Genomic DNA, 16,104 nt, shown 5'->3' with positions numbered 1-16,104 from the left:
GAGCTTAATCAGTGACACAAACTCAGCTCTCAGTACTGCCAGGTCAGAAGAACCAGAACACAAAGGGAAAGTGAGAAGTTTGGGTGGTTACCTCTCACAATAAACCTCTATGGCTTCTGAGAGAGAGAGAGAGAGAGAGAGTGAGAGAGAGAGAGAGAGAGAGAGAGAGAGAGAGAGAAGAGACACGGAGAGAGAGAGAGGACACAGAGAGAGAGAGAGAGAGAGAGAGAGAGAGAGAGAGAGAGAACAGAGAGAAGTAGCCTCTGGCACTCTCTGTGCGGGGACAGCAAACAGGCTGTGGCCAGCATGCCTCTCACCCGTGCACAGGAGTGCAGCAGTCCCCACACCTCAAGTGGCAGGCATAAGCCTGCAGGGGACAAGCTGCTGGCTCAGTGCAGACAGCAGCCCTACGGCAACACAGTGTGGGGCAGCACAAGGATCCTGGGGTCTGAAGACAAGACAGGGCTCAGAAGGGCAGGGGCCAGGGCCAGGGCCTGTGAGGAAGGTGGCTATCCACTGGCCCCGCCTGCACTCAGGAGTGTCCCAAGGTGACATGTGCAGAGACAGAAGCAGCACAGTCACAAGCTCATCTGCTTGGAACGCAAGTCCCAGAGAGAATCGGGAAAGCGTGTGACATAAGAATTGGCCAGAAGCCGAGGTGCAGAGCCCCTGCCGCCCCCTCCACCACAGCAGCCATGGGGCACTGGGCGTGACTAAGGGCAGCTGCCTGCCCAGCCAGAAGCCTCGGAGGAGCCCCCAGCAGGCAGAGCCACACGGGGGCAGCCAGCCAAAGGCCCAAGGCCTAGAGCTCAGCACGCAGATGACATCAGGGCAGGCACAGGGAGCCGCTGGTACCTTCCCGGGAACCAAAACTGCACATGGGTGACACCAGGACAAGCACAGGGAGCAGAGGAGGGCCTCTGGGGGCAGGGGGAGCTGCCACACCCAAGGAGGGACCTGGGGCCTCCACCCTGGCACGTGGAAGCTCACATCCACATCTCCCTGAACCCAAGGGGCTGAGGAACGAGGAACTGGAAATGACACTTAAGGGACACAGGAGGAAAGACGGAAAGGAGGGGCTGGAGAGATAGTGCAGGACTCCAGGTCCACCCCCGCGATCCTCCAAGCAGTACTGGGAAGTCCTAGAGGCACCTGAACACGGCTGGCATGGCCAAGGAGCTCGGGACTACAGGCTGGCAGCCACAGCTCTGGAGCACCCCAGACTACGCCCAGAGACCAGAAGGGCAGCCCTGCACTACGTGCAGGTCACTGCTGCTCCAGGCAGCGTCACACCGTTCTCTAAAGGAATCCACCGGACACATAGAGAACATGTGTTCTCTATTCATAGAGAATGTTCCTTACAGGGAAGTAGCTGGTGATACTGGATATATCACCCTTCCAAGATACAAAAAGGGCCGGTAAGAGAGCGCAGAAGTTGGCACATGCTCTGTGTGTGTGTGTGAAACCCCCATAGGGCCCAAGCAGCACAGAACCAACCAGCATGGTCAGTGGAATGTCACACGAGTGGCCCCAGGTGCTCGAGCACTCATGGTGGCCAGGCAGTGTTTCCTTCCCAATAGCTCCAAGAAGACACAAGACCTCAGTCAATGATCAGACATGGAGCTGAGGCGGGACAAGCAAGGCCTCACAGAAAAAAACAGATGCATTTCTGCCAAAGACAAAATTGTGCGTGCCAGAGAGCTCACGCGGCTGAGCACAAGTTCTGCTGAAATGCCTGAGTTTAATCTCTGGCACCACAGGGTCCCCTGAGCACAGAGCTGAGATACTCCCCCACCCCAGCATCAATTGGGTGTAGCCCAAAGGTGTGAATAATAAAAAAAGAAAAAAACTTGTGGTAAAATTTTGCAGCAGGGGCGGGAGCGATAGCACAGCGGGTAGGGTGTTTGCCCTGCACGCGGCGACGCGGGTTTGATTCCCAGCATCCCATATGGTCCCCCAGCACCACCAGGAGTGACCCCTGTGCATCGCTGGGTGTGACCCAAAAAGAAAAAAAAATTTTTTTGCGGCAAAACAGGGTGCCATTTTTTGGTGTATTTAGTACACGCACTTACATGAAGGTTAGTATAACTGTGCGCATAAACACTCATTATTTTTTAAAGTGCCTTTTATAGAGGGAGGAAAGCTGAGCTAACCCAGTGTTGCTCTGAGGCTACTACTGCTTGGCAGTGCGGAGGGACCACACGATGCTAAGGCTTAAAACCAGAGCTCTTGTGTGCAAAACAAGAGCTTCACCCCTGGACTCTTCTCTGGTCCCCCCATATTACATCTTCACAGCCTGTCTGTAGAAAGGTGTCTGCGCCCGCCCCAAGCAGATGCCCTCCCCTGCCCCAGCACTTGCCAGTTCTGTGTTCTCCCGTGTGAGGTGGCTCTCATAATCTGCGCCTTCGAAGTATATTGTCCACGTGCCTGGGGAACGTGTGTGAGGAATCAACCTGCAAAACCCTGAAGAGAAAACAAGCAATTGACCATCAGAAGCAAGGACCAATCTCTGCAGGCCACAGGCACACTGCAGGCCCTCTGCCTGCTCCGTTCTCAAGGGGACACCAACCTCCTGACTGATACCCCTGGGGTCTTTTTGGCCATGGATTCTCTTCCCTTCCCCTCCACCGGGTCCTGCCACCTCCACACTGAGGTGCCCCTGCAGGCCCACATCTATAACCTACACCTCTGATGCTGCCTGCTGCTCCCTGTACCCTGTACTGTGTGGCCATGTAAGCTGCACTCATCACACCTCACAATGCCCACACTCTTACTTCCTGCAGGGAACTCACACACTCGGAGACTGGTCATCACCAAGGACTTCACGCTATTACTATCTTACTTGAGCTCCGCCACCTATCCCATAGGAAGCTCTCAAAAGGCAGTGGTAGAGGTAAGAAACCATACAGCCCTCGGGCTGGAGGGACAGTACAGTGGAAGGGTGCTTGTCTAGTACACGGCCCACCAGGGTTTGCTCCCCAACACCCTGTATGGACCCCAAAGTCCTTCAGCAGTGATTCCTGAGTACAGAGCCAGGAATAAGCCCTGAGCACCAGTGGGTGTGGTCCAGAAACAAAACCAACAGAACCAAAGAGCCTTAAATCATAGCCTGAGGAGAGGAAGGGAGTAGCCCCATAATACACACCAGGCCTCCAAATCGCAAACCAAAAATGGAAAAAAGTCACTGAGTGAGGACCAGCAGGGAAGGCAAAGAGCAACACACAGCCCAGCTTCTCAGAGAACTCACACAGAGGTGAACGACAAAGATTCACTCGGCAAAGCAGACAAAATGAGATGCAGCACTGGAAACCCCCAAGCTCAGAGAGTGAAGATTTAGCACAGAATACCGTCACTCAACCAGTACCAACCAGCTCTCTGTCCTCTCAGATGTGCCTTTAGAGACACCAGAAAGAGGATGTTTAATGAGCCCAAAGAAACGATGATAGAGGCCATCATAAAGTAAAAGATAGTATGAGCAGAATTGAGAAAACAACAGTCAGAAATGAAAGAACTAAAGAGTATGACTGGTAAAATAAACTCAATGGAAGACCTCAGCAGCAGAGTAACAGCAGCTGAGGGAAAAAAAACCCAAGATGGGATGACAGAAACCTCTAGAAAACAAAAGAAGATGTGAAAAAGTATACAAAGAAATCAACAGCAAACCATTAAACTATGGGATGAAGTCAAAAGTAACAATATAAGCATCAAAGTTCCTGGGGAAAAGTGAATTCGATGAAAATCCACTTGTGAAATAAATCACAGATGAGAATCTCTTAGAGTTGGGGGCTGGAGAGATAGTGGGGCGGGTAGGGTGCCTGTTTTGCACGGGGCTGACCTGGGTTTGATCCCAGCACCCCATCCAGGAGTGACCCATCAGTACAGATCCAGGAAAAAAGCCCTGAGCACTGCTGGGTATGGCACCAAAACAAAAAATAGTCTATAAAAATGACTTTCCCAGAGTGATCTGCCCTGAGATCCAAGAATCCCCAAGGGTTCCAGCAAAAACAAACCCAAATAGGGGGGTTGGAGTAATAGCACAGCGTGTAGGGTGTTTGCCTTGCACACACCCAATCCAGGTTCGATTCCCAGCATCCCATATGGTCCCCTGAGCACCACCAGGGGTAATTCCTGAGTGCAGAGCCAGCAGTGACCCCTGTGCATCGCCAGGTGTGACCCCCCAAAAAAGCAAAATAAAAAATAAAAACCAAATAGAAAAACTCTAAGACACGTTGTAATCAAAATGATGAAAGCCAAAGACAGAGATCAAATACAGAAAGCAGTGAGATGAAAGGAGCAACTGACATAGAAATGAACTCCCATAAGATGCACAGCAGATGGATCAAATGAGACTGATGGGCCAGACAAGAATGGCAGGGCATAGTAAGAATGCACAATGAAACGAACACTGTCACCAAGAATATCTTCTCAGCGAGATTATCATTCCAATCTGAAGGGATGGTAAAAAGCTTACTGACAAGCAGCACCTCAGAAAGATCATAGCCTTGAAGTCAGTTTGGCAAAACGCATAAAGAAAACTTCTTTAAGAGACAAAATAAGCTTAACATACACACATTAATTTCTATAAAGTGATAACAATAAATGTTTTTATTTTAATCTCACTCAATGTCAATGGCCTGACCAATTAGGAGACACAATGGAAGAATGGGTCAAAAAACTAAAGTTAATTTTCTGCTGCCCGTGAAGATGTTCTGAGCCATCATGGTAAATATGGGCTCAAAATCAAAGCCTAGAAAACAATCTTACAGGCAAACAATGCCCTGAAAAAGGCTGGGGAGATCATACTTCTATTAGGCAACATAGACTTCAAATTTTAAAACCTTCCTTTCTCAGTTTTGGGGCCACAAGGCAGTGCTCAAGGCTTTCTCCTGGCTCTTCACTCTGCGATCACTCCTCGAGGTGCTCTGGGGACCATATGGGATGCACAGACTCAAACGTTGGCCAGCCACGTGCAGAGCCAAGTGCCTTACCCATTATACCTTTCACTCCAGCCCCCAGTGAGGAGATAGTCATTTCCTAATGACCAAGGAACTGATGCATGTAGGAGACTCACATTCACTGAAATCAACAGCTGTGTAATATCTCACAGTGACTCAAGAGTTAAAAACGAAGAAAAAAACTTAAACTCTTAAATATACGTGCAGTTGGTGATGGATCATAAAGACTTTAAAACAATGCCAATGGGCATGAAGGAAGCTACTGACAGCGACTCAGTAACAGTCTTCACTCACTGCCACACAGACCACGGAGGCAAAGACTCAACAAGGAGAGGTAACCTGGTGACACAAAGGAAGGACAGGTGTCAGCCCGTGTCCCTCCAGGGACTGCTGCCAGCACTCCGAGTGGGATCGGCCCCTCTGAAGTGTCCCGTGGCCCGTAATGCCGCCAACGCAGCAGCGCCAGGCATGGCATGGTGCATACGTGTGCCTGAACATTCTAAGCAGGAACAAGACATCTGTCCCGAACAAGCTTCGTCACTCCAAAGGGAGCCGCTCTCTGCTGAACCAGACTTTGTGACTTGTTCTCCAGGGCTCTCCTGACCTCTGGCACCAGAGGCCACCTCAGCAGACTGGTTCTCAGGGTGTGTGCTGCCCACGAGACTGGTATTCCAGCCCACATTCCACAGGCGGGCTCTGATGCCATCTGAGACTTGGACCACTGGTCTGTGGCAGAAGTACAGACGTCACCGACATCACTGGTGCCCATGAGGACAGGGTTAACTAGGAGGGGCTCCTGCTGCATGTGACAGAACTGACCACCACCTCCTTGCTACTGACCAAGGGCTCCCACTGCCAAGTCCCTGAGCTGGAAGCTCTTGTCATTCCTCTGCCTGGGGTCTGATTCCAGTACGCCCAAACTGAACCACCCTTGTAGACACACCTCTCGTGCCTGAGAGAACACCTGACCCAGTCCCTGATGGGGCAACACTCTTAGACATGTGTGAGCCCCGAGATCCGCAGACAACAAGGAGCTGAGAGCTGCACCCAGCTGGCATCCCCACACCCCAACCCAGCTTTGGAAAGGTGTCACCAGCTGTACGGCTGGTGGTGGCTGAGGTGCCGTCCAGTGAACTGAGCTGACTGAGCCAGTCCTGAGGGGCAGAAGCTGGCACTGGACATGGACTCCAGCAGGACAGCAACAGCCAGGGAACCCAGACAGGCAGAGGTGACAGGCCGACGAGCAGTCGCGCCAGGTCCCAGAGACCCGCCAGCGCCAGGAGCATGGGTGCACCTCCACTCCACCGCACCCCTGCCCCACAGCCCAAGTGCTGCTGACAGTTCCTAGGCCAGGCCTCCTTCCCAAGCTATGCGAGCCTTGTTCCCAACCAAAACTTCATGGCGAAGGGAAAGCGCTGAAGGCAGAGTCCACTGGCTGAGGCGCAGTCACCCGCCTGAACCCAACTTCCAATGAGTTCATGAAATGCCACCAGCAGCACGTCAATCACAAAGTCCCAAACTCTGGGTCTGTTTCCGGCTCCTTTGAGTCCCATTATCAAGAAAGCCTGAAGAACTGAGCCTTGCCTTCTCTCAAAAGGCTGTGCTGTGGTCCACTGCGGAATTTCACAGATGGCCCCCACAAGGACTCGCACGGCAGGCTATGAGGCCAAGTCCTACAGCACCCCAACCCACAGCTCCCCAAGCCCCACAGCACCCTCCCCGCAGGGGCTTCTGCAGCAATACTGCGGGGCTGCCTGCAGGCCCCCACAGGAGGAGAGCAGCCGCGGTCACCGGCGCCAGCACGTCGCGGGAGACCAGGACAGCGTGGCACCCTGAGGACAGAGGCCTGCTTCTGTCCCCTCCCGGAAGAACGCTGGGGCCGGGAAAGGCATGCCCCACTCACCGCGCTGGCACAGAGGGTCCAGGAACTCCTGCAGGCCGCTGGGGAGGTTCCGGACCACATCGCAGGAGTAGCCGTCCTCGGGCAGGAGGAAAGGCAGCTGCAGGTCGGGGTCCTCCTCCAGCTGCACCTCCCGGCCGTCGCTGCGAGCCAGTTCGTCAGCCGTGTTCTCTGCCACGGCCACCACGTTCTCAATCAGGTCCTGCTTGGGAACCGGATCAGAGGTCAGCCCCCACATGCACCACCAAGTCCCCACTGCCCCCCCGGGAAGGGGGAAGGCGAGCAAGGGCACACTGCACACAGAGGCGCCTCAACACAAGCTCCATCCCCAAACAGGTGCTCTGCCCTTCCTCAAAGCCACCCCTACTCCCTTGCATAAACCCGAATGACTCCAGCGGCAGCTTCCAGACTTGCTTCCTGAGTTACAAGTTTCTGGATGGGCTGGGTCTAAACTGTTCCTACAGTCAGATACCGCAGGCACGGCAGGCTCCTCCCCGGGCTAGGGAGCAGGCTCCTCCCCGGGCTCTAGAATAGCTCCTCCCCAGGCTAGAGAGCAGGCTCCTCCCCAGGCTAGAGAGCAGGCTCCTCCCCAGGCTCTAGAGTAACTCCTCCCCAGACTCTAGAATAGCTCCTCCCCAGGCTCTAGAGTAGCTCCTCCCCAGGCTAGAGAGCAGGCTCCTCCCCAGGCTCTAGGGTAGCTCCTCCCTAGGCTAGAGAGCAGGCTCCTCCCCAGGCTCTAGAGTAGCTCCTCCCCAGGCTAAAGAGCAGGCTCCTCCCCGGGCTAGAGAGCAGGCTCCTCCCCGGGCTAGGGAGCAGGCTCCTCCCCAGGCCCTAGAATAGCTCCTCCCCAGTCCACACCAGAGGAGGCTATCGGTGAGTGGCTTCTCGGAGCTGCTGGCTGCAGCAGGGCTCCATGTGGCCACACCAGGCCTGACCTTACGGCATGCTCTTGGAAGCCAGTGATGTCTGCCTGCTGGCCCTCAGGCTGTGGGGTGCTTGTTGGGAATGGTGAGCAGCAGTGAGGGCAGAGCCAGTGCCAGTACCGCTGCCCCGCCCCCCCGCCCGCCACCCCCCGCACTTTCCAGAATGAGGAAGGGAGAAGAGTTCAAGAATTTGGGTTTGTCCTTTGGATCTCCCTGTGCAGGGCTGGGGCCATGGGGGAATCCCACCCCACCCCCTGCCAGCAGGGGGCAGCACGCTCCGGCCGCTGGGTCTGTGTGAGTGCCGGGTACTCCCTGGCCTCCTCTCCTGGGTCCTTTCAGTACTCCTCCAAGTTCCCTGCTTGCTGGCAAGAACCTGCTTACGCCAGCAGCGCCCTGGGTCCCCAGCCCATCTCCCCCAGACCCGGGCAATCCTGACTTCCTCTTCAGAGTCCTTCCAGCACTTCTCCAAGATCGCCACCTGCTGGCGAGGACCTGCCCAGTGCCCTGCAGCTTCGCTCTGGTCTCGGCTCAGGGCCCGCCTGCAATCCACGCCCTCCGCCCTCCCCCTGTCCCTGTGACCACTCACCGCAGGGATGAAGGGCTCATCGGGCGCACAGTGGTAATTCTGCAACAGGGCCTGCAGCTGCAGCGAGTTCAGCTTGAAGCAGGTGCTGTTGATGGCAGGGATGTCCTCAGGTGCGTACTTGTCCATGGTGAGCAGCGTGGTGGCCTAGTGACAGGAAGAGGCACACACTGACACTGGCCGCCTCTGGGAAGTCAGAGCAGGAGTCACAGAGCCTTAGGGTCCCCGGCCCAAGAGTGGAACCAATACCAAATCCCGGTAGGAAGGATCTGAGGAGCCCCCACAGGAAACATGCATAATGAGATCAAGCCCTTTGTGGAGAAAGCGCAAACTACACCCCCAATCATCCAACAGTGGCCTGTGTCCCCCATGGGAACATTTCTATAACTCGCAGCCTCTTCTCCACGAGGTCTAAGAGACAAGGACTGTGAGGACACGGGAGCCGCCTCGGCCACCACAGCCATCGTGTCACATCCAGCCGGGGTGGGCTGTTCCTGATGCCCATGGTGGACCCATACTAAGCAGGAATGCTCTGTCTCCCTACTGTCCCTCTTCCGGCCCTGACGGAGTCCTCACTTCCTCCTTGTACCCTACCATCAGTGTCTGCTCTGTGTTCAAGGAGCTCACTGGAGAGCTGCATGTAGGCCCATAATGGCCATCAAAGGCCCTTTCAGGAATCTACCTCCCCAGAGCTCCTCCTTTGGGATGAACTGAGTTCCCAGCGTCTGTTGGGACACCCTGCGTTGAACACCCAGAAGTCACCCTCATTTGAAGGCTGGGTTTTGATAAAAGTCATCAGGTAACAAGGAGGTCGTAGGTATCAGAGAAATGGACAAAGGGACAGAGCAGCACAAGAAGAGACAGGCGGGGCTGGACACCTGTGCTTCCAGGCAGCAATGCTGACCAGTGCCCCAGGACCGACAGAGCAGAAACACTCTCCTGAGTCTGCTGTCCTGACCGCGGGGGCTAGGTAGGCCTCTATCGCAAAGGGACAGGCATCCGGGTGGTCCCACACCCCCTGGCCAGACTGCTGGCAGTGGCCCTGCCCGAGCCCAGGCTGACGAGACTGTCTACACCGCGCCAATGTCCACCTGCACGATCCTGCTGAGGTGACAGTCGGCTGCCAGCTCCAGACCCTGCTTCTCAGCCCAGGCCTCCACGTGGCCCAGCTGCTGGCGGATGATGGCCCCCCAGTAGTGCGAACACAGCCCCGACTCGGGGTCGGTGACCAGCCTGTTGAAGAGCCACATGTTGATGAAGTGGAAGAGCTGAGAGAAGAGCTGGATGGTGAGGGCAGCGTTGACACGGCAACGGCGCAGCAGGGACATGGCCCCCGTGAGCGTGTGCAGGACATCATCTGCAGGACAGAAAGGTGGGCTGTGAGTGGGGACCTACCCTGCGGGGTGACACACCTAAGCCAGGCTGCCTGAATGGTCCCGAATATAGAACCCACCCAAGGACAGCACTGGCCAAACTCATCAGAATGCAAGAGCATGGTGACCCAAAATCCATTTTCCCTCCCCTCACACGAGCTGCATGGCAGGAGAAGAGAAGAAAGGAGAGTGATGGAGAGAGAGGCTCCTAACCGATTTTTGGTCTTTGCAAACTGTTCTCTTCAGGGTCATCCAGAAATGCTGGCATATAGTTATTCAATTCTGACTGGAGGCAGTGAACCAGGTACCTGAAAGTAAGCAGCAGCTCTAAGCAACCCAGCATCAAATATGACAGAATTTGTACTGTTTAGAACTTCTGTCCATTCAAAAGTTCTAAGTTTTAATCTCAAAATCCTTGACACATATCATCACTGAATTCAATGTATTAAATATCAACATATTTGGCATGCACTTAGGTTTCCTGGTTCCCATCTACGCCAAGGGTAAACAAAGACCTTGCATTCCCTTTGTGAACCGAGTGAGGAAACTGGCGGCTCCCTTACTTGAAGGCCATCTGCACCAGATGCGCAAGCACGTCCTGGGCATCCACTGTGATCCGACTGAGGTCTCGGTCCTGCTTGATGAAGTTGAGAAGCTCGGAGGCATTTGCCATCCAGAAAGCAAGCGCCCCTGCGATATTCTTCTGCTTCTGTAGACAGAAGGCATCTCCTGTGAGGTGCGTGGGACATACTGGGACCAGGAAAACCACAAGAACTGTTCTTGAGAAGCTGCTGAAGACAGACCAGTACCTTCCCCTCTCACCAAGGTATTGCCTACAGATACCAGATACTTGCAGAGGAACTTGGGTGGTCCTCAGCAGTGGGAATGGAAATCCCCACGCAGCTTTGTCTGAGGAAAGGGTACACAGGCATGACCCCTGCTCAAGCTAGGACACCAGTATGAGCAGAGAAATAATGGCGGGATGCGATAGGACAATTCCAAATTGCAAACTGCGCAGTATCTGGTAATCTGTGTGGTGTGCAGACACCTATGGGACCCACAGCCACCCTGATATACAGTCACTGGTGCAAACACCAAGCAACTTGTTATCGAGTACTGATCTATCGCATCACTTCCCGACCAAATGTGCAGGCCAGGCAACCTCAGATGAGATCCCAAGAATAGCAACCAAGGAAAAACAATAAAGAGAAGAAACGGAAGTTGGTCATTTCATGTCCACACTGAAGTGCAGGAAGCAGGAGTTATGAAATGCTGGTAAGGTTGCACAGTCAGAGAAGGGTTTAGTAGTGCATGTCTCAGGTGCCGGATGAGTGTTATCAATTGCTGAGTCCAGTCGGGAGGACTGTACTTAGACATGGAAGCAGCATGAGAGGCTCAGCTAAGCCAACACAGCGAGGGTCGGAGCCTCGCAGTAGGTCCTACCTGATCAACCTGGTCTACTTCCTGGAGAAAAACAGACGAGGGGAAACCAGCAGAACAAGAGAAAGAAACTTGTAAACAATCATGACCATTGGAGAAAAAAAAAAAAACATGACGGTACAACATGAAGGTACAACATACACTCAAGTTCCCCCAGGTCTACCCCTTTCTTCGAGTGCTGCATAATCTGGAAGTATCCACTTGACAGGACTCCTGTTACCCTGGACATAGTAGTAACTGGGCCAAGGACAAGAGCCCTGAGCTCACACAGGGAGAAGAGGTCACACTCTCCTCTCTTTCCAACACTGTTGGCAGTGGAAGACCAGTGCCCGGGCCAATCAGGAACAACAGAAGAGACAGGACCAACAGAACCAACAGAACCAACAAAAATCAACACTGAAAAGGGTGACTGCTTACAAATGTACTCAAACACTTACAAAGAAGTCGGTCTTTAGTTATCAAAGTCGGTTTCTGTAAGTTGGTTTTTACAAAGGCGTTTAAATAATTCGCTAGCCTGGATAACCTGAAGACGTCAACCAACCCTGGAGCCCACGGTCAAGCTTAGCAGCTGTGTGGACAGTGACCCCTCCCTGATGCAGATGCTCCAGGGAGCATGGAGGTCTCAAGAGCCCAGAATCGGGTGGCGTGGGAAGGAAAGGAGAGCCACGTGCACACAGGGAAACACAGACAAAGGGTTTCCAGGGCACCTGGCAGCTCTCTCCTCAAGTGGGTGACAGGACTGTGACCCCAGCAAATGCCTAAGCTAACTACTCCATGAGAAAAGGAAAGTTCTGAAAAGACCATGACCTTCTCTGACAACTCTGCAGAGACCCTAATACAAGTCTGCCCCGGGCAATCTTGTGAGGCTACTGTTTACCATGTCACAGTGCTGGGCATCACAGCATTAGTGCCAAAGGAAAGTGGCAACACTGGCAAGCCATTGAGGAAAACTAAGAAATCTGCATGTTTTCTTCCCAGGACTTTAAAGACAAGAGCCTCAAGCCTCTGGAAACAGCCGCGGTGTGCTGCTCCCACCCACGGGCAGCCCAGCCAGCCTGGCCTTCAGACACAAGGAGCGTGCCTGCTGAGCACGGAAGTGCCACGCCACCCCATGGACTCTCCCCCACACACAGCGCCCCCGGAGGAAGGGCAAGTGCTGCCCACCACCACGTGGTGGGATGGATAGCCCCTGGGCAGAAGGCAGGAGAAGCTTCTCCCAGGCCAAAGGCTCTCTAGACAAATAGCAACATTCTGAAAGCAGTGAGCACTGTGGTCATGCAGTGCCACAGTGCCACAAAATCCCTGGGAAATGTTTCACTTCAAGACATGCAAAGTTCCCCTTAGCAACTACCTGCAATATTTCAGGACAACCCCCAGTAGTATGGACCTTTCTCAGGCTACTGCTATTTTAAGGGCCTTTTCTGTGGACATCACGTGCACATGTGCACAGCTAGCATTCACAGCAAAGGCCTGTCTGAGAGTCAGTTATCCATTTCAGAAGCAACACAGCTTCCAGTGCAGTAAACCCAAGAGTGAGGTGGGGTGGAGGGCGCTGGGGCATGTGCCCGTGCAGAGGGACCAGGCGCACTCACCTGGATCACGCTTTCCATCATGCTCACCATCTTGCTGACAATGGCAATCACTCTGTGGGGACGCTCGGAGGCACTGGCGTCAGGTCTATACTGGCTGGACAGTACATACCGACATGCCATATAGAGCACGTACGTCGGCGATAACTTAAAGTGCACAGTTGAGCTGTTTGTGTAGTTGATAATGGCGGAGAGAAACGAGTCTTCAGCTGTGAACAAGTTTCAAAAGGAAAGCAAACAGAAACGAAACTCAGCAGTGGGAAAGGAGGTGGGTGACGGGGGGCTGAGGTGGTCACCACTCACCGCTCTCCCGGAACTCGATGCTCGCGGGCAGCGTCAGCTCCGGCCCGGCAGCGTCCTGGGGTCTGCATGAAGAAAGGCACATCAGATCCGACCCCCAGGCTCCCTGCCCCCACACCACTTGCCCAGAGGCTCCAGCACGGGCCCAAGCCCCTGAGCCCTCTAACCCCCACATCCAGGCACCAACCGTGGGCTCATGACTTCCAGAAGTGACCAAGAACTTTCTTCATCCCTGAGAAATCCACGTGAATTCTGAGTAGCAGACAGCCTGTGCTAGGTAACGGGTCTCCAGACAGCCTGTGGCCAGTCCAGGTTCCTGGATGGCCCCTCCCCCCATCCTGTTTCTAGCTGACAGCAGAAGACACCTGACTCTGGTGTAAGCAGAGCAGCACCAGGCAGCCAGGCACCTGTTCCCCAAGGCTCAGGTGTCTGTGGGAAGACACAGGTGGGGCCCAAACAAAGACAGCGCCAGGATGAGCCAGCCAGGACAGGAGGCGCGCCAGCTGGGAGCCCATCTCCCGAGGCAGCCACCATCCTGTGCAGCTTCTGCCCTCCAGGGAACGCTGTTCCCTCCTTCTCAGGCATGCACTGCAGACGCCAGGAACAGCTCTGACATACATAAAGAGGTCAAGGTGTTTCTGAGAATGGGCGCTGCCAACGTCAGTGAGTCTCTACGCACGACCTTCCAAGGTTGGCGCCTGCTCCCCCAGCCCAGGAAAGTAGAGCACTGCTCTGTGGCACATGTACAGGGGCACATGCCCACTACGGGCTGCTCCAGTCTCTCCTCAACTCATTTACACCTTCCTCCCAGGGAGGAGCCCACAGCTTCACACGCTCCAGCTGCTGCTCCACGTGTGCCCCGAGATACGTTTCTCCCCAACATGTGGGTGCCCCCAATGATACGCTGGTCGGTGATTAGCTTCCCTAAGAGTTCGATATTTTTTTTTCTTTTTGGGTCACACCTGGCGATGCACAGGGGTTACTCCTGGCTCTGCACTCAGGAATTACCCCTGGCGGTGCTCAGGGGACCATGTGGAATGCTGGGAATCGAACCTGGGTTGGCCGCTCGCAAGGCAAACGCCCTACCCACTGTGCTATCGCTCCAGCCCCGAGTTCGACATTTTTATCACTTTAGTTCAATTTTTACAGATGGAACAGGAAAAACACTCCACACATCTCTCCACGTGAAGACCTAGAGATTAAACGGGAGAAATGCCAAAGGAGCGTGCAGCAGCGGCTGCTTCAGTACAGCAAGAGTAACTGCAGGGAGATGCCTACTGAAGTACTATCTGGGCTAGCACTGTATCCAGCACTATCTACTCTAAGCAGTCTTCAGAGGGAACTGGAAAGGTTAGTCGCTATCAGCATATTTCATTAGTTCACAAAAAGAACCACTGCTCTCAGCAGTACCATTTACATCTACTAAACCCCAGAAAAATGGGAACAGATCTGTGATTCTATCTTTGGAATCAGATATATACAATCATTAAATACACTAATTCAAATAATGATTTAAAAACATTCCACCTTTAACACTGACTTAACCAATTCCAATAACAAATGCTCTCTTCCCTATTTCTCTACTTGACTTTTCCATATGTCAAGTGCTAATTAAGCCAATACTATATATGTAAAAACAAAGCCTGAAATAAGAAGACCCACAATTCCACCACTGTCTTAGTATCAACAAACCAACATATTTCTAGTTCAAATAAATTCTTGGGTAAGTCTTTACAATACAAAATAATCTGCCCTTAGACTGGAGTGATAGCACAGCGGGTAGGGCGTTTGCCTTGCACATGGCAGATCCAGGCTCGGTTCCCAGCATCCCCTATGGTCCCCTGAGCACCACCAGGAGTAATTCCTGAGTGCAGAGCCAGAAGTAACCCCTGTGCATCGCCAGGTGTGACCCAAAAAGCAAAGATAATCATCATCATCATCATCATCATCATCATCATCATCATCATCATTTGTCCTCGAAAAGATTTGAATACGTGCTCACGGAAAACAGACACAATCCTTCTGTGGCTTATCTGATACTATCACTAATATATCACATTTGCTTATCCATGTGTTAATTCTGCATATCCTAACAGCATTGTTCACACTGACCTTTCTCCTCTCTTGTTGGGTAAAACTTTGCTGCTCCCATAAGCAGAGCTTAAGGTTTACTGAGCCACTTCTACAACAGAGCAACTGAGGCACAACTAATAATCCTATATTGCTTTTCTCTTTCCTTTATGTTATTTGTATGGTTTATTTAGCAATGTTCTTTTTGTATAGACATAGGAAGACAACTGATGCTATGCTATGTAACTTGAGAGTTAATTGACTCCAAAGTAATATTTACTCCTGGGCATCCGTATTTACTTGACTTAAGCCTCAGTTACCCTTAGTTCCTAGCACTCCAAGAACAGGGTTCCAACAAGGGACTGATGGACCCAGGGCAAGCTGTGAGCTACCCTGGCATCAAAATGGGCCAGGCCAAGAGCTATATTACTTATCTATAAGTTAAGAGTACGGTCATGGACAAACTGTCATGACCCAAAAGAGGTAACTGAATTAGGACCCTGCTGGGGTTAGGAAGACTAACCTGGCCTGAGGACTGTGGTCTGGAATATATAGTGAGATGTCCTCAGGAAGAACCAAACATTAAGCTTGATATTTCTCTTACTGTGCTCATACAGAATGACACTGCTAGAAATATTGTAAGAAGTAAATTTACTACAACTATTTAAGTGGATTACTAGCTGGGGAAAGAAGAAAGCAACACACCCTGAATGGAATCCTGCCCTTGAGCCGATCTATTAGTAATCTGGAGTAATCTCCTTAGATGAGATTTTGTCCTTGATTTGATCTGGAGAACGGCCTTACCTCTCTTTCTTGATTTGTTAATGTTCAACCCCACCTTCGTACCCCCACCCTACATGATTTCTATATAAACTATGCTGCCAGGGGCTCCATCCCTCCCGGAGAGCCTGGCAAGCTACTGAGAGTATCCCACCCACACGGCAGAGCCTGGCAAGCTCCCTGTGGAGTAT

General features: G+C 52.8%; 1 protein-coding gene across 22 annotated transcripts in view; it reads right to left on the bottom strand.

The window, feature by feature from the left end:
* AFDN (afadin, adherens junction formation factor) overlaps positions 1–16,104 on the bottom strand; it is a 99,676-nt gene that overhangs the window by 30,683 nt on the left and 52,889 nt on the right. For 15 of the 22 annotated variants that reach the window (XR_008629708.1, XM_055134142.1, XM_055134146.1 and 12 more), the window contains 9 exons: positions 13,067–13,128; positions 12,767–12,972; positions 11,178–11,198; positions 10,298–10,443; positions 9,948–10,042; positions 9,453–9,718; positions 8,365–8,508; positions 6,859–7,057; positions 2,360–2,463 (listed from right to left, as the gene is read on the bottom strand). Coding sequence is in view for 21 of the 22 variants with exons in the window: in XM_055134142.1 (XP_054990117.1) it covers positions 2,360–2,463; positions 6,859–7,057; positions 8,365–8,508; positions 9,453–9,718; positions 9,948–10,042; positions 10,298–10,443; positions 11,178–11,198; positions 12,767–12,972; positions 13,067–13,128 (1,243 nt within the window). In the remaining variant the exon portion in view is untranslated. The remainder of the gene's footprint in view (positions 1–2,359; positions 2,464–6,858; positions 7,058–8,364; positions 8,509–9,452; positions 9,719–9,947; positions 10,043–10,297; positions 10,444–11,177; positions 11,199–12,766; positions 12,973–13,066; positions 13,129–16,104) is intronic. The other 7 variants (XM_055134148.1, XM_055134154.1, XM_055134155.1 and 4 more) reach the window with 1 other exon arrangement.

This window comes from Sorex araneus, chromosome 4 (assembly GCF_027595985.1).
Source record: "Sorex araneus isolate mSorAra2 chromosome 4, mSorAra2.pri, whole genome shotgun sequence".
NCBI lineage: Eukaryota > Metazoa > Chordata > Mammalia > Eulipotyphla > Soricidae > Sorex > Sorex araneus.
Note: the sequence above shows the minus strand (reverse complement) of the source record. Positions and strands in the feature narration are given on the sequence as shown.